The sequence below is a fragment of the Schistocerca nitens genome, chromosome 8 (genome assembly GCF_023898315.1).
Source record: "Schistocerca nitens isolate TAMUIC-IGC-003100 chromosome 8, iqSchNite1.1, whole genome shotgun sequence".
Lineage (NCBI taxonomy): Eukaryota > Metazoa > Arthropoda > Insecta > Orthoptera > Acrididae > Schistocerca > Schistocerca nitens.
This window is the reverse complement of record NC_064621.1, coordinates 193,263,718-193,285,886: the sequence shown is the minus strand read 5'-3', so window position 1 is coordinate 193,285,886 and position 22,169 is coordinate 193,263,718. Positions and strand designations below refer to the sequence as shown.

Sequence of the window (22,169 nt, the reverse complement as noted above, 5' to 3'; positions counted from 1 at the left end):
AGCATTAGAATTTCTGTTATCCGCCAAACTAACTCTTGGGAGGTTAGCCAGATGGATGTTAATACTACAAGAATTTGACTTCACTATTACACACATACCAGGCCCAGCGAATGTATTAGCAGATGCTTTATCACGATGTCCACAGGGTGCATCCAATAACAAAGGTTTGGAAGCAGCAGAAGACCAGTTTACAATGCACTATATGAAACAAGTACCTTTCGAAAACTACATTACGACAGCATTGAAAAACATAGGCAAAGAACAGGACAAGGATCCCGAAATACTAGGAATCAAACACAAGTGGAGAAGTAAGGAATTTCCAGACATTCGACAGCAATACCTCGTAAAAAACAATGTTTTATTTTTAGACGAAATGTTGCAACGAATGAATGGTTAATTTATATCCCAGATGAACTAATTAATAAGTACATATGGTATACACATTTAAGTAATGGCCACTTTGGACCAAAGAAATGCTTTTTAAAAATAAAACAAACAAGACATTCTCCTAATATGGAAAGACAAATTAGAACAGTATTAGTCAAATGCAAAAAAAGTATGAGGGCTAAACATGTCACTTTCCAAACCAAACCACCTATGTTTCCAATAATCCCTAAAAAATTAAAACAAATAGCTGCAACAGATTTGATGGGGCCCCTCCCATGCACAAAAAATGGATATATTTTCATATTTGTCGTTTTGGAACTTACTTCTAAATATGTTACCTTGACACCATTAAAACGGGCTACAGGTCTTACTATAAGTAAATTATTTAGACAAGATTTTCTCAGACAAGTAGGTCGAGTGAAACGAATAATTTCGGATAATGGCCCACAATACAAATCAGTGCAATGGCAGAACACGTTAAAACAACACAAAATAAAACCCATCTATATATCTAAGTACAAACCTAGCGTAAATCCAGCAGAAAGATCTATGAAGGACAGGCAGTTTATGCCGACTATATGCAGGCAAAAGACACAACACTTGGGATATATACCTTAAAGATTTTCAAGAAGTAATAAATGAAATGCCACATAGCACTACACTACTACCTCCAGTTACTGCACTTAAAAATATTGAACCCCCAAACTTAACTACAGAAAATGTTAGTTTTCCTATTGTACCATGTAGGCAGCACAAACAAGTCATAGCAACAGCACTCTCCAACATCAGAAAAGCAGCCATTAAAAGAAAACAAAGAGGAGATAGAACAGCAATTAAAAGAACATTCTCAGTAGGCCACAAAGTATTTGTAAAAACACACCATCTCTCCAGCAAACAGAAACACAAAATACATAAGTTTCACGCTGCATACAAAGGACCTGTCATAATTAGCCGAATTGCTCATGATAATGCTGTGGAACTAATGAACCCAAAAACAGGCAAAACCTTAGCACTTCATCATGTGAGCCATGTCAAAAAGTTCGAAGATTAATTTTATTACTGGTAAATAATCAGCACAATATTTCAAGATTATGTTGCAGATAAGATCATCAGGAGAAAGAAGAATGAAGAGAGAGGAAGGTGGGAAAAAGAAAGTAGTTTCAATAAGAACAAAAACAAAAATAACACCTATAGCAGCATAGATTAAGGTGAAGGGATAAAGCATAGATAGTATAAAAGAATGAAATACTAAAATGCTATACACCACGACACTACACAAAAATAAAAAACGAATTTGAGGATTCTTGTAGAAGTTAAGACTCAAAATATCTTAGAATTGTAACATGGAAAGGGCGCCAAAATTTGTAAAGCTTTTTAAAAAGTCGTAAAACAATGTAGGTACTAGACATATGTTAGATGATTATAAGTAAAACTATTTGTAAGAACCATTGTAAAAACTCCAGCAAAGACCAGATGCAACGACCCACAAGTTGCAATGCGAGAAGTATCAAGAAAGAAAACGACATAATTAGCAAGACACGATTCCTACAAGGCAGAAGCGTCGAGAGAAGGGAAAGGACAGCAAGACCAACAGAGGGCCCTTGTAGCTGAAGTGGGCAGTAAATCTGCCCACTAAGCGGAACCCTGCTGGGGCAGAACATGGAACCACAGAGTGGCGGAACACGGAAGGCCAAGAGGGTCTTGGAATGCCCCGACTCAGCGGAGTGAGCAAAAAACGGCCCAACGAGAAGACCGCTTGGGCAAGCCACCACTGGCAAAAAAAAAAAAAAATGGGTAAAAGTCACACTACTGCTATTAAACAGCACACTGGTGCACGAAACTGAAGAAAACTTCCATAAAGTAAAAATGACACACTCAAACAATTTATCAAACTGTTACTAAGAGGAGAACTTCAAAGCGACTAGTTATCAATAAATATTTCCATATCCTGCCCAGAGAAGAACCAAGAAGCAAGTAAGAAGCAGAGAAAAAGCAGGAAGAACAGAAGTTGAAGATTCGCAAGATTGAGACCAAGAAAGAAGATGGGTGAAGAATAGAGGACATACCTTCACAAATCCCTATCCTATTGTAAACTAGTTGTCTGCGAAGTATTACAACGAAAAACGACAGCTTTTGGCGACACATAACGATGACTTTCACGCATACAAAGCCAGTAAACAACGAGATTCTGAACTCACAGCTCCATTCCATTATGGGACTTCCACAACAGCAACACATACTTGCAAAGCCAACAAGGAACGACGAACAAAGCTGTACATCAAACACTTGCCCACATCCATCTTGCTCAAGTCCATCACCTTCGTGCAAAAACATTCGTAAACCTCATGCTTAAACATTCATAGGATTGTGTGAATGTGTGAAATTAAATTATGTGATGTAGGAATTGTGCAAAAAGAAACTAAATAAGTTAAGCACACCAGACAGTTAATAAACTACAAAATAACAGTCATTGACTATGGACTTAAGTGAAAAATAGACTATCGATAAAAATAAGTCATTAGTTCTGAAATGGACAATATATAAAGAACAAAAGTCAGGCATAATAAACACTAAAACTATATGCCACTTATTTTCTCCTCATAAAAATAAAAGAATAACTATATTTTACTTATTTTCTCCTTATAAAAACAAAGAATAAAAAATTATCTTGTTGGATGTTTTCCCTTTTTTTAACATTTGTACCATTTGTTAGGATAATATCTCAATACTTGTGTATGTATAATTCTTTGTCAAAGCAATTCTTGGAAGTAATTCTTATTTGTCAGTGTAACAATGGTGAGTTGAGTGTCTAGAAACAAAAACATTTTACTTGTAGATGATCTTTAGAAAATGTATTAGGAATAGATTTTGCTTAATTACTACATTTATAAAAACAAATATTTCTAAGAAAATCGATGTGAAAGACTCCTTACTTTCAATAACAAACTCCTTAAAAAGCAAGCTTCACACTTAAATAAACAAAGAAAATAATTAAAAATTAATAATAATAATAGCATAAAAATATTCTTCTCTTGTCAATATAAACATATTTTCGAGAATAATGTGGAAGAATATAAAAATATAAATCAGTAATACAAACTAACATAGAACCAGAATAATGTGGCTAAACAGTAGGCAACAAAATTTAGATAAAGGAATAATTTTTGACTGACTTAGACAACGATTCAATCATTGCCTAACTTCAGTGCAAAAATTAAGTTCGAAGGGTAGTGATATGTAACGTGTCAGGCAAATCCAACACCTTCCATGAAAACCCTGACATGATAAGCAAATCCAGTAGTATGTCACATAGCTCCGAATAAATCGTGACATTAAATTAACCAAAGTAATACAAGTAACGAGTGAGCAAATGGAATACCACAGACTAACACAAGAATGCCTAAATGCATGTCATACCTTCCCACCGTGAGACAGACGCAGTTCCGAGGGGAGAATTGAGAACAGAAGCCGAGAGCAGAACCGTGTTAAGCTAGAAGGCCCTACGACAAGGGACAAACACCCACGTCGCAGCTAACCACCAGGACCACCACCCAGCCCATGTTAAAAGCTAGATCCCTCCAGAAGAACAGTATAGATCCTACGATAACACTAAAAGGGCCACACCAGCCGCAAGTTTTAGCGTGAGACTTTTTCGCGTCTCTGTTACGTTGCAAACGTTAAAAACATTGCCCCACCACGAAAAGTAACCGCCAGGACCACCCCCTAGCCCATGTTAAAAGATAAAACCCTCCAGAAGAACAGTATAGATCTTACGATAACATTAAAAGGGCCACACCAGCTGCAAGTTTTAGCGTGAGACTTTTTCGCCTCTGTTACGTTTCAAACTTTAAAAACATTGCCCCACCACGAAAAGTATAACGTTTGTCATTGGATAGACAGAATTTTGATAGGCGGAGCTTAAGGTTAACATTGAGACCCTGATTGGTCAGATGAAAACACAGTCAGATAGCTTTTTTTTTTAAAACCAACTTCGGGAAATTGTAGTAAGGAGAAGTCAGGAGAGAGTTGCTTCCGAGACGGTGAGCTGTATGGAGCTGCGCCGGCCACCGCCCCCTGATGAACACCGACTAGGTAATGAACGCACGCGATGCCGCATTTTTGAGCGCATAAGGCTTCACTCAGAACTGCAGAAGTCTCATCTGTTACATCCCCTTTTTACGTAATACTAGTGTCGATCGTCAATTGAAGCTAATGGGATTCACATTTGCTACGTACGTTAAAATCTGAAACGCGATGATTTTTCGGTTATATAATTATTGAGAAGCCACATCAGCCACTGTAATTTACGAAATGTTAGATAAGTAATTAAAGATAATTGAGGTTCACTGTAGACCATTTTGATAGTTTTCTCTTTTGTGAAACTTAATTTAAACCTAGATTATAGGTGTGATATGGCATAGGTCATCCTTCGATCCATTGTAAAACTTGGAAACCCACTCAGGGAATATTCGTTCTCATTTTTGTTGAACGCAGTTGGTTTTTATCATCCTGTATTAAAATATTTCCTTTTATCAATAGTGCAAATTATAAACAATGTTTTGTGAGTAGAATAAAATTTTCAATCGTAAACTTAACTGCCTTTTCGACGTTATTTTACCAGGTAACTAAAAATAGGAAAGCCTTGAACCCCGTCCACTAAATTTAGTTAGTATTAAGATTGTTTTACAGGGAGTGCAGTGGAGCTGACGCTGAAATCATTAAGTATTTGGTTATATCATCGCTAGTCTCACTGAACTCTACATGTCATGTGTGGTCTGGCGTCTCCTTACCAGCAACAGGTCCCAGGTTCAAACTAGTCAATTCCCTAAGAAACACGCTCAGAGCGTCGTTGCGCGAAAGTGGTAGGGAGACACGACATAGAACAAACTGAAACCGCGCAGAATGTTAGAGTTACTGTCGCGCAGTAAGCGCTACCGTTAGTTTTTGCTTGTGTATCATCTACTGTTAGGCTGTGTCTGAAATATGCATATTTTAGGAAACGGACTGCATTATGGTCAAAGACTGTGAAGCTGGGCTATTTTGTAGTGAAAGCAGCCGTCAGTAGCCATGCTAGTCGTTAAGAGATGTTCAGCATACGTGGAATGTATGACGTAAATGGTAATGCGTCGTCAACGGACCAAACTACCTTTCCGACAGCCTGTCGTTTTCTGTGAACTTATTATTGTTCTGCTGAACGATCTTTATCTGTTGTTTTTGTATGTTTACGAAATATTAATGCTTTTTTTAAAAAAAACGTTTTGGCAGTCTACTGTAATTACGTTTGAGGAAACTGTTTTAATGTTGTTAAGACATTGTGGGAATTTCTTCTAAGTTTTGGTAAGATGCACATTGTTAAAGACATTGGCCAGTATCTGTGAACTGCAATGTTACACTGATGTTAAAAACTTCTTGGCTTCATATTTTGTGGGTAACAATTTTCTATTCTGAAGAATACATAGTTGTATGTGAACTTGAAGGGTGTTTTTGGAATAAACAATCTATTTTATTCATATGTGGAACAAATGGATGCTACGAGCGAACGTTTGTTTACACTTCTGTCCTAACGTGCCCGTCAGCCAGGGGTAATTTGGATGGGGTGCCTAGATTAATTAACAGCACACTATAAACATTGACAAAAAACGCATTTCCTTGTGTAACGATAACAACTTTTCGCTTATAACACTTAGTCATGTCACTAAAATTATTCTTATGTTATTCTATTTTTTATTATTGCCTCGGAAGTGCGGTACATTACGTCCGCAAATACGGTTGGATGATGGTCACGTAAGAAATTTGCTATCTCGTCAACCAAGTTCATAATACGAAGCGACTTCAGAAAGTAAGATACACATTTTGTCTCATGCTAAGACCATTGGACAAGAACGGTGCATTATCAGAAGAGAGTACAAGCTCCTGGTTTCTTGCAGACTCAGTTCTGGTGCGGTACGGATAACAAGTGCGTTTGATTGAAACAGAACGACTACTGTAAACGTACTCTAGATTCGAATTACGTGGGATAATACGACTAGCGTGGACAAAACGTTTGAATTGCACAGAGATTCACCACGACATTCTGGGGGTCCAAATGCAATGCAAAGTTGCGTCCAGCCGTAATGAAATGGTGCCAACAATTTGACTAAGGCCGCACAGAGGTCTTAATTGCAGATGGATTCACGGTGAAATTCAGGCAGGCCAAATGTAGTATGGGTCCAACAGTGATAAAATGGTAAACAGTGCCAGTAGTTTGACCAAGGCCGCATGAACGTTTGTGAAACTAATCGAGAAGTCCAGATAATCGCACTATCCGACTTCCTTCTTACCATTCCACAACCTCTTTCAGCCCTTCCCTTTGGCCCTCCCGTTCTTTTCTTTCCGAGGATCTTCGATTTCGCTATCTCTTGTCTGTTCCACTGGTGACTGTCTATTCATTTCCTGCGTCCTTCTCTGTCGTCGATCTCTGGCGTAATTTGCCTTTGTATAATTGCTTCTCCAATTTTATTTCCCTTTTACATTGACCACCAATTCCGACCAGCTATTCATGACTTCAAAACCCACTTGGTCCTGCCTTTCCTCTTATTCTCCTTGTTGTTACCCATGTGTATGTGCATGTGTATTGAACCAGGGACCTAGAAACGACAGAGAGGCTACTTCCCCCCCGTAGCCCTCAGTGGTTCACAACCCCACAACTGGCTACAACAGTCCACTCACCTCACTGCTGCCCCACACCGAACCCAGGGTTATTGTGCGGTTCGGCCCCCAGTGGAACCCCCTCCCTCTCCCCTCCCGGGAACGTCTCATACCAGACGAGTGCAACCACAAATGTTTGTACGCTAGAGTAATTATGATGTACGTGTACGTGGAGACAGCGTTGGCGCAGCAATCGCCGACAAATTGTAACTGAGACGGAATAAGGGGAACCAGCCCGCATTCGCCGAGGCAGTTGGAAAACCGCCATAAAAAACCTTCCACAGACTGGCCGACACACCGGACCTCGACACTAATCCGACGGGCGGATTCGTGCCGGGGACCGGCACGCCTTCCCGCTTGGGAAGCAGCGCTAGCCGAGCGGGCGTTGTTACCCATACTCACTTCGTCATTACGCTTGCATTCTTCCTCATGGCCCAACATAGTTCTTCCCTAGGTCATTGCATCCATATCTCAGTACCTCATTGAGGGCCTAGTATTTTCCTCAGTATTTTTCTCTCTTCTTTTTCAAGTTCTTCTGCAAAGCGGGCGATAAGTAGTTCAGACAAGAAGATAACAGAAGTTTTTGAAATTTGGTGCTATAGATGAATGTTGAAGATTGGGTGGGTAGGTCTGACAGCTAATGAGGAAGAACTGAATCAAACTGAGGAAAAAAAGCAATTCATTGCACAACCTGACTAAAAGAATGTTCGAATGGCTCTAAGCACTATGGGACTTAACATTTGACGTCATCAGTCCCCTAGGCTTAGAACTACTGAAACCTAAGTAACCTAAGGAGATCACACACATCGATGTCCGAGGCAGGATTCGAACCTGCGACCGTAGCAGTCGCGCGGTTCCGGACTGAAGCGCCTAGAACCGCTTGGCCACAGCGGTCGGCGACTAAAAGAAGGGATCCGTTGAGAGGACACATATTGAAGCCTCAGGTAATTACCAGTATGGTAAAGGAAGAGAGAGTGGGAGATAAAAAATGTAGAGCGAGACCAAAGGTTCAAAATACAGTAAGCAAGTTCAACTGAATCTAGACTGCAGTAGTTATGCAGAGATGAAGAGGCTTGCACAAGGTAGACTAGCACAGATAGCTGCATCAGTATTCGGACCGAAGACAACAACACCAACAACAGCACCTGCATCATTTCTTCCTTGTTTTATCGTCTCAGCCGCATATAATACCACATTCCTCAGCGTTGCCTTGTTGTGCTTCATCTTTGTGTCTGTATTTTCTTTATTGTATACAGCTCCACTCATACCGAAAGGTGACCTCTCTCATATACATTCCTTCTTTGTTACTGTTTCTTCCAGTTATATATTCTTCCACGTATTTAAATTTGTCCACCTACTGCAATGTGCCGTGTATGTTTTCGAGTACTGGGTAGTATCAACATCTTTGTCTTGTCCTACCCGATTCTCAGTTCCATCCCTACGGCTGTCTTGCTTAGGCTGACGAATTGTGCCTTCATGTCTTTCTCCATCCCTCTTCATTATAATACGCATATTCTTTGCATTGTACGGAACTGAATAAAAATTCCCTGTGATGACGGCACGAATGTGTTGAGCATCAAAAACAACAGCTGTTTGCATAACAGATGGACGTGAATCCCCATAAAAAATTTATTTGGCTGCTATTTAGTTTTATTGTCTTCAAAGCTAAATTAATCGATAATAAACTTACCTGAATTTCCAGAATTTATCTTTTTTTGGAGAGTAATCCTGATGCTTCTGTGAGTACCAGTTACCACGAATATTGCCCAGCCAAACGTCATATCCAGCATCAGCCAAAATGTACCCTGAAATGAAAGGAAAGGAAATAATCCAGTAGCTACCTTCATAGGTCCAAATGCATTCACCTCTGCCTAGACCATTCAACATGCTACATGTCATGGAGGACAGTAGCGATTACACCGACCACAAAGGTGAATGAATATATAGCAAACTAGCACAGAGGCGAACACGCTATAGTCGTAAGTACACTCTAAGACAAAAAAAAAAAAAATGCGCCACAAAGGAATTATTAGAAGGGGCGGAAATCGGTAGATGTCATGTAAATGTTCAAGCAAACAAATCATTGCAATTTCAGATAAGCTTCATAATTTGTTAATTAAAAGGGCTTCACAAATTAAGGAAGTCGATAACGCGTTGATCCAGCTTAGGTCCTTATACAAGCAGTTATTCACTTGGCATTAATTGCTAGTTGCTGGTTGTTCTACTAAGGGGATGTTGTCGCAAATTCTGTCCAACTGGCTCGCTAGATTATCAAAATTCCAAGCTGGTTGGAGGGCCCTACCCTTAATGCGCCAAATGTTCTAAAGTTGGGAGAGATCCGGCGACCTTGTTTGCCGAGGTAGGGTTTGGCAAGCAAGAAGAGAAGCAGGAGAATCTCTCGTTGTTTGTGGAAGAGCAATATCTTGCTGAAATGTAAGCCCAGGATGGCTTCCCGTGGAGGGCACCAAAACGGGGCGTAAAATATAGTCGACATACCGACGTGCTTTAAGGTTGCCGCTGATGACAACCGAAGGGGTCCTGCTATGAAAAGGAGTAACATACGAAACCATCGCTCCTGGCTGTTGGTCCATATGGCGGGCGACAATTAGATTGGTATCCCACAGCTGTCCGGAGCGTCTCCAGACACGTTTTCAGCAAGCATGGTGCCTGGAATTTAATTAACTGGAGTAGAATTGTCTTTAGTGTTGAGCCCCGCTTCGAAATGAGCCCCCGCAGACACGTGTCTGGGGACGCTCCGAATAGCAGTGAGATACGAACCTGGCTGTCGCCCGTCTTACAGCACGACAACCAACACTGATGGTGTGCGGTTGTCATTTGTTTTCATACCAGGACACCTGTGTTTGCCGTCACAAACGATATTCTACGCCCCTTTTTATTGTCATTCGTGGCAAAGAATCCTGGGATTACATATAATCAGGGTAATGCCTGTCCGTGTACGACGCGTTTGCTTGTCTTCGAGCTTACGAAAGCCTGCCTTGGTCAGTTAGGTCGCCGGATCTCTTTCCAATTGAGAACGATAGGAGCATTACGGGTAGGATCTCCAAACAGCTAGGGATTCTGACGATCTAACGCGCCAATTGGACAGAATTTGGCACGGTATCCCTCAGCAAGACATCCAACAACAATATCAATCAGTGCTAAGCCGAATAACTGCTTGCATAAGGGCCAGAGGTGGACCAACGCGTTATTGACTTGCTCGATTTATGAAGCTCTTCCTCTTATTTAAATCGTCCAGTTTTTTTTCTGAAATTGTGATCATTTGTTTGTCCGTATATGTACATCACATCTACCGATTTCCATCCCGTTCGAATAACTCATTCGCGGTGCGTCGTAAAACACTAACATTTTGTAAGAGGAAAGGTAATATAACATTTTAAATAAAGGCGTATTGTTACGGCTGATGTTGGCTTTATTATTCTTTTACGAAACCTGGGACCGCATCAGACACTATACTGATAGTCTTCGGTTTGCTTTCCTGGTTCCTGATACCGACGCTCGAATCGACGCTCTTGCAAGGACATTTTATGGAAACAAAATTAATGCATCAGCAGCTGTTATTGTATTACAGGAATTGTGGTATTGCAAACCCAATTAGGAGCAGTTGTTCAGACGATTTAGGGAACCTTAGCGAGTTTATGTGCTTATGCCTAATAACATAAGATGTGCTAATAGTTACTACGATTTTAGACAAGGTCGTTACAGACCTTTGTGGTATACTTATTAGAACTTAATGAAAACTGCGTTCACTGTAGATTTGAAAAGATTCAAATATATATATATATATATATATATATATATATATATATATATATATATATATATATATATATATATATATATATATATTCCTTCCCCTGTAGCGTACCTTGATGTTATAGACTAGTAAGCACTCCAACGGAACTGGCTGCAAATTCCTATCCAGCCATTCGGAGTTTGGTTTACCTTTGGTGGCTAAATCAAACATAGAAATTCCAGGATGTCTCCTCAGAAAAGACACAAGCGATGTCTTCCTGTAGTCCATTATGACTGATGCAGTGTCCTGTGCTTAATAACACTGGTATCGACAGGAATTTCATATCAAACTTTTCGTTCTTCATTGCCAAATTTCCTAAATTGCTTCGTATTTTGCAACAGTAAGGACTCCCGCTACATTTACAATTCATATCCGTTTCCCGAAAATCTTCTTTTGTCTTATCAGCTTAATCAGAAAAGATGAAAAATAACTTTTGTTTTCGGATTGTGAACTGTTCAAATGGTTCAAATGGCTCTGAGCACTATGGGACTCAACATCTTAGGTCAGAAGTCCCCTAGAACTTAGAACTACTTAAACCTAACTAACCTAAGGACATCACACACACCCATGCCCGAGGCAGGATTCGAACCTGCGACCGTAGCAGTCCCGCGGTTCCGGACTGCAGCGCCAGAACCGCTAGACCACCGCGGCCGGCTGTGAACTGTTCCTGTAGCGCTAATTTCGGGTGTGCGTGTGTGTGTGTGTGTGTGTGTGTGTGTGTGTGTGTGTGTTTGTGTGTGTAAATATCAACACTGAAGTAAGTACGCCTCATCGCAAATATTTTACGAATTCAAAAAAAGTCACTTCTGTAGACGAAGTCGCTCACACATATTGGTGCACTGGCACTAGATGATAATCCTGTAGTGTATGGAAAAGTGTCGGCACTGAGTGACTGTAGAAAAATTCAGGACGATTTACACAGTTTCTATTTGGTGAGGTGACTGGCAGCTTGCTCTAAATGTAGGGTAATGTAAGTTAATGCAGATGAGTGGGACAAACAGTCCTTCATGTTCAAATACAGTATGGGCTGTGTGTTGCTTGACGCGGTCTTGTCGATTAAATATCTAGGTGTAACGTTGCAAAGCGATATGAAATGGAACGCTCGCGTAAGGTCGGTGGTAGGAACTTCTTTTTATCGGTATAATTCTAGGAAAGAGTAGCTCATCTAGAAAAGAGACCTCTTATAGAACATTAGCAGGACACATTCTTGAGTATTTCTCGACTGTTTGGGATCCCCACCAGGTCGGATCAAAGGAAGACATCGGAACAATTCAGAAGCCTGCTATCAGATACACTGATGGGCCAAAACACTGATACCACCTGCTTAATAGCTTGTTTGTCCGTCTTTAGAACGAAATACCTCACCGATTTCGCCTATCAGGTTCAAAAATGGCTCTGAGCACTATGGGACTCAACTGCTGTGGTCATAAGTCCCCTAGAACTTAGAACTACTTAAACCTAACTAACCTAAGGACAGCACACAACACCCAGCCATCACGAGGCAGAGAAAATCCCTGACCCCGCCGGGAATCGAACCCGGGAACCCGGGCGTGCCGCCTATCAGGGATCCAGCAGTTTGTTGGTAGGTTTTTGGCATTAGATGTCTACGCACAGGTCATGTAACTCACGTAAATAAGGAGCTGCTGATATGCGTTCGCAGTGATGGCGCCCGATAGCGACACGGATGGGTTCCATATGATTTACATCATGCGAAATTGGTCGCCGAGATATCAACTTGCGTTCACTATAATGCTCCTCAAAGCACTGCTGCATGGTCCTGGCTCCGAGACGCGGGCAAACATACCGTCGGGGAAGACATCAAACATGAAGGGATGCAATTGGTTCGCAGCTGTCAGCGTGTATTCGCCCCCATGCCAGAGCAGGAGACTGCCTCCCACAGCATAACACTGCGCCCACTAGCCTGCGTCCGTGGGGCGCTGCACGTTTCGAACCGCAGCTCACCTCGATGACGGCGTTTGCGCAGTCGACCAGCGACCTTGAGTAGCAAAAATGTGATTCACCCGAAGAACCGACACTTTTCCATTGATAGACGGTTGAATCCCAATGGTCCCGTGCCCACTGTAATCGTAATTGACGATCTCATTGAATCAACATGTGAACACGTAAGATTGGTCTGCTGCAGATCTCCGTGTTCAACAATGTTCTATGAACAGTGTGTTCCGAAACACTTGTGCGTGCACCAGCATTGTGTTATTACGGCAGAGACGCCACAAATCACCATCTATTCTACTTTACACAACAGACAAGCTTCCGAACCTCATGTTGTTTGAAGAGTCGTGGACGTACACCCATTGAGCGCCTATTGGTAGTTTCACTGCCCTGCTACCTCTTTCCGTAGATGTTCGCGACAGTAGCACGTGAACTTTCGACCACCTTCGCCGTTTTCGGGATAGTCTTTCAGAGGCTCAGTGTAATAATAATCTGCCCTTTGTGAAAGTCGCTTATCTCAGTGGGTTTCCCCATTTGCAGCCCATATCTTTGCTAATATGCTCACGCGTCCGTGGATGCTCCGCTTAGATCCTGCTGTTACTGTGTCACGTGCCCGCAACGCCACCGGGCAGCAACTAATGTCGCGGTGGGCAGCGATCATGATGTTTTGGCTGATCAGCTTACGTTACCAATAGACTCTTTCAACAATTGAGTATTACCGAAATAAACCATGAACTCCAATTCGAATCCCTGGAGGAAAGACGTTCTTTTCGTGAAACACTATTGACAAAATTTAGAGAACCAGTGTTTCGGCTGATTTCCGAACAATTCTACTGTCACCAACATATGTTTATCGTAAATTCCTCCAAGGCAAGAGAAATTATGGTTCGTACTGATGCATAGACAGTCGTTTTCCCCTTGTTCCACTTGCATGCTGAACAGGAAAGGAAATGACTAATATTGATACAGGGTATTCTCCACCATGTACAGTATGGTAGCTCGCGGAGTATGTATATAGGTGTAGATGTAGATCTGGAGAAAAAGTTTAGAGCTTAATGGTAGTGAAATAATTAAAGTTTGAGCACTAGCTCAGCTGGGAAAGTATTGAACAGGAAATTGGATGTGGACTACTTTCAGTGAATCATTCCCGCAACCGCAAGAGTGGTTTTTGAGGAATCATGGAAAATACTCGTATAAATCATGATGGCTGCACAAGGCTATAAACCACGTTCCTCCAGATTAGGAGTCTTGTGCTTCTACCACTGTGCTACTGCCCTCGCTCTAGAAGCTGGACCAGTTCCAGGTAGTGAAATAAATTATCATCCCCAAAACTTTTTGCACAGGGGTAGGACAGCTGGTGAGGTACAGTCGCTGATCGGTAGACTTGCAGCTCTGTTCCAAATGTCGTTTCTCGCTAGCGTCGCATTGTGTGACGTTATATCGCCCTGGTCTGTCCGGCAAATGGCGACATTAAGATAGGAGGCTAGCTCTGTGCTATTTATTTAATGTGTATTTAATAGACAGATAAGTAGGTAGAAAGTAATGACATACTGGACGACGACCTGTTCAGTTACAAAAGATGAAAAGGTAAATGTGCTGCAATTCCCTACGATTAGTAATGGGGAGGAAGCCGAAGAATAGTCGAGAAAACATTCCAAGCATTTTGAAAACCAGTGAGAATGTCATAGAAAATGTGATATTCGTAATCCTGACAAATGTGGAGCTAAAATATGGAAAAAGATGAATAGTATACGACATATACAAATGCCAACAGGGACTAACTAAAGTGGAATATTAAGAAAGGAGAATCTATGCTAAGGGCGACGTAAGCAGGATCGTAGTTTATCACAAATATTGTTTACTTGTGCATAGCAGAAGTAGAGTTACGCATAAATTAAGAAGAAGGCGCTGCTGAGTAGTAGAAAGCTTGGCTTCTGTTCGAAACTGTTAAAACAGAAGGTGTAGGAGAAGTAAAGGAACTCCTCCGCCTAGAAAGTACGAGTGCACATGATGACCGAAGCAACGAAGATAGAGAAAGGTCGGCTGGTGCATATAAATATTTCCTTAATGAAAGAGCATTATTGATATCAAATGTTGTTAAGAAATTCAAAGGCAAGTCTAGCAATACAGCATCGTATGGGTGTGTGACAGCAGGACTGAATGAAACAGTGAGCATTTGGTAGCAGCCAGGAATATGTAACTGGGCACTGTAAGGGAAAATGCAGTAGGAGCATTACGTAGAGATAAAAGATAAGAACAGAACATAAAATGAGCACAGATGGCATCGAACCATCCACAGAATTGATGATTTAAAACAGGCTACGTTCTGTTATAAGATCTCACCTTCTCTCTCTCTCCTGTTAACGCACTTGCTCATAGAAACGGCATCACACCTAAACAAGTGATCGCCAAACTTTTTTTTGACATTGTGGGGCAGCATCTCGGGCAGAATATTTATCGACTTTACTATTACAGTCGAGCTGCCGAAATAACGTCCTTGACAACCCGCGACTATGTTGCGAACGCTACTACACGGATGTTTGTTGTTACGCCGTTTCGGTCAACCAGTGGTCTTAAATATAAACATGAAAGACAACTGTAGTGCTTTGTATCTATGAAAATCGTGATGGTCAATTATTGTTAGATTGGCAACTCCGCTCTTATATATCATGTTTGTTTCATGCTTTCCCTCGTTTGAAAATAAGTTGTGAACGAATTACTCGTATTACTTTTATAAACGTATAACCGTGAAGTAATGTGTAGCTTATGGTTGTAGACAACTCTAACAGAAAGGACGTGGAGCTCAGTTTCATAGGTAATTTATATTTTTATTCAGAACAAGTGTTTCTCACTTTGTATTTTATGTATAAATTACACTACTGTTGGTGGTGCTTCTCGTATTCAATTGTGTAGCTGTTTCTTGTTTACGCAGATTTCCCTTTTCTCGACCGGAAATTCTAAAATTATAGGTACAAGCAATTCGCAGAGATGACTGGTTCGCTACTTCTTACAGTGCAATTGGTACCAAGCGAGACCAAGAGCATTACTAAGATTGTTAACAGATGATGCAGTTCCGTCTGTGTTTGACTTTCCTAAATACATGCAGAAAACGATGGTTGCAAGGAGATAATTGGTCCGAAAAGAATCTGTTGGCACTCAGGTAAGTTAAACACATTACAAGCATTTAAGGTATAACCGTGTCAACGAGATAACAGCTAAAACAACATTTTTCATTAAAGTGTTGTTTGTTAGTATGCTAGAGAAGCAATTACAATTGTGAACTATGGTGAGTGCAAAATTTCAGTAATCACCTTCCTTGCAGTATGTGAACTAGGCAGACATATATTTGGTAAGGTCTCCTGAAGCACTTAGTGAAAACAAAGGAACGTAGACAACTCTCCGTTTACCAACAAAAATAAATTTGAGGAAGAAGATGAGAAGTTTACAAATGGCTGTAAGCCGAAGAAACAAAAAGATTTCAGTGGTGACCCAGATGATGGTTCAATTAAAGAAAAAAGGACACTTCAACAGCAATCATTTGAAATTTAATTTTAGTAGTTTTCCATTACATATCATTGTTAACCAGTTGAAAAACTCTATATGAGACAAACAAGTCAGAAGGTACTCTGATATCATAAGACAGTTTGCTCTGACATTACATCTTTATTCCACAATTTTAAACTTTTCTGGCGGCACAACCATAAATAAATTTTCAATATATGAAGTATACAGCTAACCGACTGCATAATTTTGATATACAAACCTTGACTAGGATTCAGTACGACTAAGAGGATCTTCTTCATAATGCAAATCATCTTTTTTCCCTTGCACACTAGGTAACATCATCTTCAGAGTGAAAATTTTGATTTAAATGATGCTTCAGTAAGACAATGTTTAAATTATTGCTGTACCCTGAATGATATAAATATTAGCACTTACATCAACAATATTTCGTAATAGACAGCAGTATCTGTTCTTAACAAATGCTGATCCATTTATTAAGTGTTGTGAGTGTTCCAGGTTGTTAATTTTTGAGAATGTCCATGTACGTGACTACGCATATTGTAAAAAGCCTGTCTGATGCTTTTGCTTTTAGTTAGAAAGTTTCTATGGAGAACTTAAATTTGCTTCTGAAACTGTTTATAAAATTATAATTTATTTGAGAAGAATTTTCGTAGTTTTGCTACTGTGGAAAATCTGGGCAAGGTTTATGCTCAGTTCGTTAATTCAATGTCTCACCATTTTTCTGTTTATGAAAACAATATTTTTAAACCACAGTCAATACATTCTGCATTCGACCTGGAAGATATGAACGAAAGAAAAGTCGTTAAAAATATAGCATCAATATATGTTAGACTTAGATTAAGAGCTAAATCAAAAATTGCAACTAGTAAAGTCCAGGGAAAAACTGTTCTGTACGACAGAAGCCCACAAAAATCATTCTGTTTTGAAATGTCTAGTACAAATAATAAATAGAAAGTAATATTGACTCGAACGTTGTTTACTTTCAAATTTTGTTCTTTCCTTTCCAAAAAACCAACTAGAAGAAACAATTAAAAATTTCAGAATGTTAGATTCGTTGTAAACATATAAAGCATTTTATTTCGAATGAAGGTCAACTAACTTGTAATTGACTTTCGATGAAGGTTACAACCAAATAATAGAAATGTTATGTCTTCTGGAAACTTTTACTGTACAGTTTTTCAGCTAATGAAAAGACCAACATGAAGAGACAATTTATTTATCAATAAGACTTTATTTTGTATGGATATTTAATGTTCAAATAGTTGCTCGATTGAGCAATCAGGCAGTCAAAAATTCAAATTTCACATAATATGTGATACATTACACTAGCCTGCATGTTATCAGATTACTGAAAACTAATATTGATTCTACCTCAACTTTTTATGCTGATTCCAAATCTGTTTTAAGTTTTTTCCATCACATACACCGTTGCCGTAATCTGCTTCAAAGTATATTGCTGTGCCAGTAGGTTATGCATATTGTTGGAGGGAAATTTTGTCAATATGGCACTGTATACATTACGGTTGCTACACCTGTTGATATTAGTTGTTATTGTGTTTATCTCACAAGCTTACATTACCAGTGTTTTATTTCGAATATTCTGCATCTTTAAGAAAAGAATTAATAAAACAGTTCGCCTGTTGTTTTGCTGTTACTGCAATGTAACACACAAGTGTGCGGACGACCCAAATGTTTTCTGCTGCATTTGTGGAAATTATACAGTGCCTTATCAGAGAATGGTTAAAACAGACTTTGTGAAAAAAGCTTACCATGCTTCTTTTAAAATGAAAGTTGGTGACCAGGACAGGTGATGGGCGCCAAAGACAGTTCGCCGCTGTTGTGTTGAGGATTGTGGAAAGGAACCAAGCATGCCTTTTGCAATTCAAATGGTGTGGAGGTAGCGCAAAAATCGCCTTAACGAATGGTAATCTGCTCAGTTATTGTTCAGGGGTGCTCTGCAGGCAAACTTTGATTCAGCCGTTAGGCCAGTTGCACGTGGAGAAGATCTGATTGCTTTTCTTCCTCCAGCTGTTTTAGAGAAAATGGCAGAAGACGATGATGAAAATGAAGCCGATGCAATTGCCGAAGACGATAGTGAGGCCTACGAATCTGAATATGACTTTACTCCACAATTATTCTGTCAGAGCGAAGTTAATGATCTCGTACGAGATTCCAATTTGCCTAAAGCATCTGCGGAAATACTTGGCTCCCTGTTAAAAACTAAGAATCTTCTGGAACCAGAAACTCATTACTCATAGTACGGACATAGAGAGAAAGAACTAGTTGCTCTATTCTCAGAGGACGACTCCTTAGTTTACTGCAGCAATGTGAATCAGTTAATGCACTTCTAAGGCACTGAACATGATCCTGATCAGTGGGAACGTCTTCTAGACTCATCAGCGAAGAGCCTGAAGGATTGTTACTGCATAATGGGAACGTGTGTGGGTCCATTCCTGTGGCCCATTCATTTCAACTGAGAGAGGCGTATGAGAACATTAAGATACTCTTAACAAGTGCCCATTATGAGGAACACGAATGGCTAATCTGTGGTAAACACCTACAACCATCAAAAAGAAAAGAAAAGTACATATATTTAAAAAAGCTGATAAAATGCTCTTAACGCCTTTTTAAGAGACAATCTCGACTCCTTCAGATCTGATCACGCAAATGTAGAAAAGATGTGGAATGATTTCAAAGAGATAGTATCGACGGCAATTGAGAGATGTACACCACATAAATTAATAAGTGATGGTACTGATCCCCCATGGTACACAAAACGGGTCAGATCGCTGTTGCAGAAGCAAAAAGTATGACAGATTTTAAAGATCGCAAAATCCCCAAGATTGGCAAAGTTTTCCAGAAGTTCGAAATATAGCGCGTACTTCAATGCGAGATGCTTTTAATAATTTCCACAACGAAACTCTGTCTCGAAATCTGGCAGAAAACCCAATGAGATTCTGGTCATACATAAAAAGCAGAGTTATTAACCACGGTTTTCCGAAACTCCTTCACCAAAGAAGACGAAGTAAATATTCCTGAATTCCAATAAAGAACAACTGCCAAGATGAGAGACATAGAAGTAGATATCCTCGGTGTAGCAAACCAGCTTAAATCAGTTAATAAAGCCAAGGCTTCCAGTCCAGATTGTATACCAGTCAGGTTTCTTTCAGAGTATGCTGATACAATAGCTCCACATTTAGGAATTATATACAACCTTTCGCTCGCAGAAAGTTCCGTACCTAAAGACTGGAAAATTGCTCAAGTCACAACAATACTCAAAAAGGGAAATAGGAACAATCCGCTGAACAACAGGCCCATATCACTAACGTCAATTTGCAGTACGGTTTTGGAACATATACTGTGTTCGAACATTATGAATTACCTCTAAGAAATCGATTTATTGGCACATAGCACGGATTCAGAAAACATCGTTCTTGTGAAACACAACTATCTCATTATACTCATGAAGTAATGAGTGCTATCGACAGGGGATGTCAAATTGATTCCATATTTTTAGATTTCCAGATGGCTTTCGACACTGTTCCTCACAAGCGTCTTCTAACCAAACTGCATGCCTATGGATATCGCCTCAGTTGTGCGACTGGATTCGTGATTTCCTGTCAGAAAAGTCAAATTTCGTAGTAATAGACGGAAAGTCATCGATTAAAACAGAAGTAATAGCCGGCGTTCCCAAAGGACGTGTTATAGGTCCTCTATTGCTCCTGATCTGTATTAACGACGTAGGAGACAATCTGAGTAGCCCTGTGAGATTGTTTGCAGATGATGCTGTCATTTACCGTCTTCTAAAGTCATCAGATGACCAAAACGAATTGCAAAATGATTTGGATAAGATATCTGTATGGTGCGAAAAGTGGCAGCTGCCTCTGAATAAAGAAAAGTGTGAAGTTATTCACATAACTACTAAAAGTAATCCGCTGAATTTCGATTACGCGATAAGTCACATAAATCTGAAGGCTTTAAATTCAACTAAATGCTTAGGGATTACAATTACAAATAACCTAAATTGGAACGCTCACATAGATAATGTTGTGGGTAGAGCAAACAAAAGACTGCGATCAATGGCAGAAAAAGTAGAAGGTGCAACAAGTCTACTAAAGAGACTGCTTACACCACGCTTGTCCGCCCTGTTCTGGAATATATGCTGTGCGGTGTGGGATCCGCATCAGATGGGACTGATGGATGACATCGAAAAATTTCAAAGAAGGGCGGCTAGTTTTGTACCATCGCGAAACAGGGGAGATAGTGACACAGACATGATACGTGAATTGGAGTGGCCATCATTAAAACAACGGCGTTTTTCCTTGCGACGGGATCTTATCATGAAATTTCAATCAAAAGTTTTCTCCTCCGACTGCAAAAACATTCTGTTGTCACCCACCTACTTAGGGATAAACGATCATCACGATAAAATAAGAGGAATCAGGGCTCGCACAGAAAAATTTAAGTGCTCTTTTATGCCGCGCGCCGCTCGAGAGTGGAACGGTAGAGAGACAGCTTTAAGGTGGTTCATTGAACCCTCTGCCAGGCACTTTATTGTGAACAGCAGAGTAATCACGTAGACGTAGACTTCAGAATTATCGGAATAATATTAGGACAACAAGCTGGGCCCACAAAAACGCCTTGCTTTATACGCGAATGGGACAGCTGGACAACGAAAACACGTTGAAGAGTGAGAGTTTGGCCAGAACACAGAAATTTTGTGTCTGGAACTAATAATATCCTGGCGGACTGCTTGTAGAAACACAATAAAAAAGAAAATTTGCTTCTACCACTACACACAAAATTGGGCTGGATGAAGCAGTTTGTAACGGCTCTAAGACACTGACTGCTTCAAGTAACTTTCCAAGAATTTTCCCTTCGTCACACGAGACAATTTTTGTTGGTCCTCAGATAAATAAACTGATAAAGGATAAAGATTTTGATAAGACAATGAAGAGGAAAGAGAACGACGCATGGACCTCCTTCCGATCAGTTGCTGAGTACTTTCTGAAAATAACAAATGTCCTAATTGCAACGCATTTGCTCAAGAAATGTTGCAGAATTTCGAGAATATCGGGTGTAATATGAGACTGGAAGTCCACTTTCTACACTCAAGTATCGACAACTTTCCGGAAAAGTTGGGACATTACCGTGAAGCCCAGGGTAAACGTTTGCACCAGGATATTAAGGAGGTGGAGAGGAGGTACCAGGGGACCTTGAAAGCAACTGTAATGGTCGAATATTGTTCGATGCTGAAGAGGGAGAGTCATCATATACAAGGGTCCGCAAGAAAGTCAAAGAAGAGAAAGTTTAAAAATTAATGGAGCACTGTTGACTTCTTGTTTTTAGACAAGGTAGTCACGAAATACATTAGGAGCGGGGCCTGTAAAGTATTTCTTAAATGTATTTTATTTTTTAAATGTTTTTTAATGGAAAAACTCGCCTTATATGAAATGGTGTTTGAATAGGTTTGTGGGCTCAGAAGTAAAAATCGTCAAAAAATTACGTCTTATTTTGTGTAAATGCCTAACGTGATAGACAAAAACGGGAGTTATTTCTAGAACCAGCACAAATAATTGATTCAAGAACACCTATATTCAAGAAATCGACTGACAAAAAGTTTTAAAGTGCAGACTATTGTTATACCTATGATTTCGGCAAAGGAAAATTTACTAGTCTACTTGCGAATCAGTTGTGTACTGACAGTTGAGAGAGAGGGAGAGAGACAGATATACGTTCGTCAGTATCGAGGGCAAAAATATCGAGCATCATGACTTCGTAATACACACTACTACCTCCAGATTAT

The 22,169-nt window shown here is 40.1% G+C and overlaps 1 protein-coding gene across 1 annotated transcript in view; it reads right to left on the bottom strand.

Annotated features, from left to right (window-relative positions):
- The window catches only part of LOC126199482 (lipase 3-like), a 104,935-nt gene that overhangs the window by 76,152 nt on the left and 6,614 nt on the right, over window positions 1–22,169 (bottom strand). Inside the window, exon 3 of the mRNA XM_049936404.1 lies at window positions 8,765–8,879. Within this exon, the coding sequence (XP_049792361.1) occupies window positions 8,765–8,879 (115 nt within the window). The remainder of the gene's footprint in view (window positions 1–8,764; window positions 8,880–22,169) is intronic.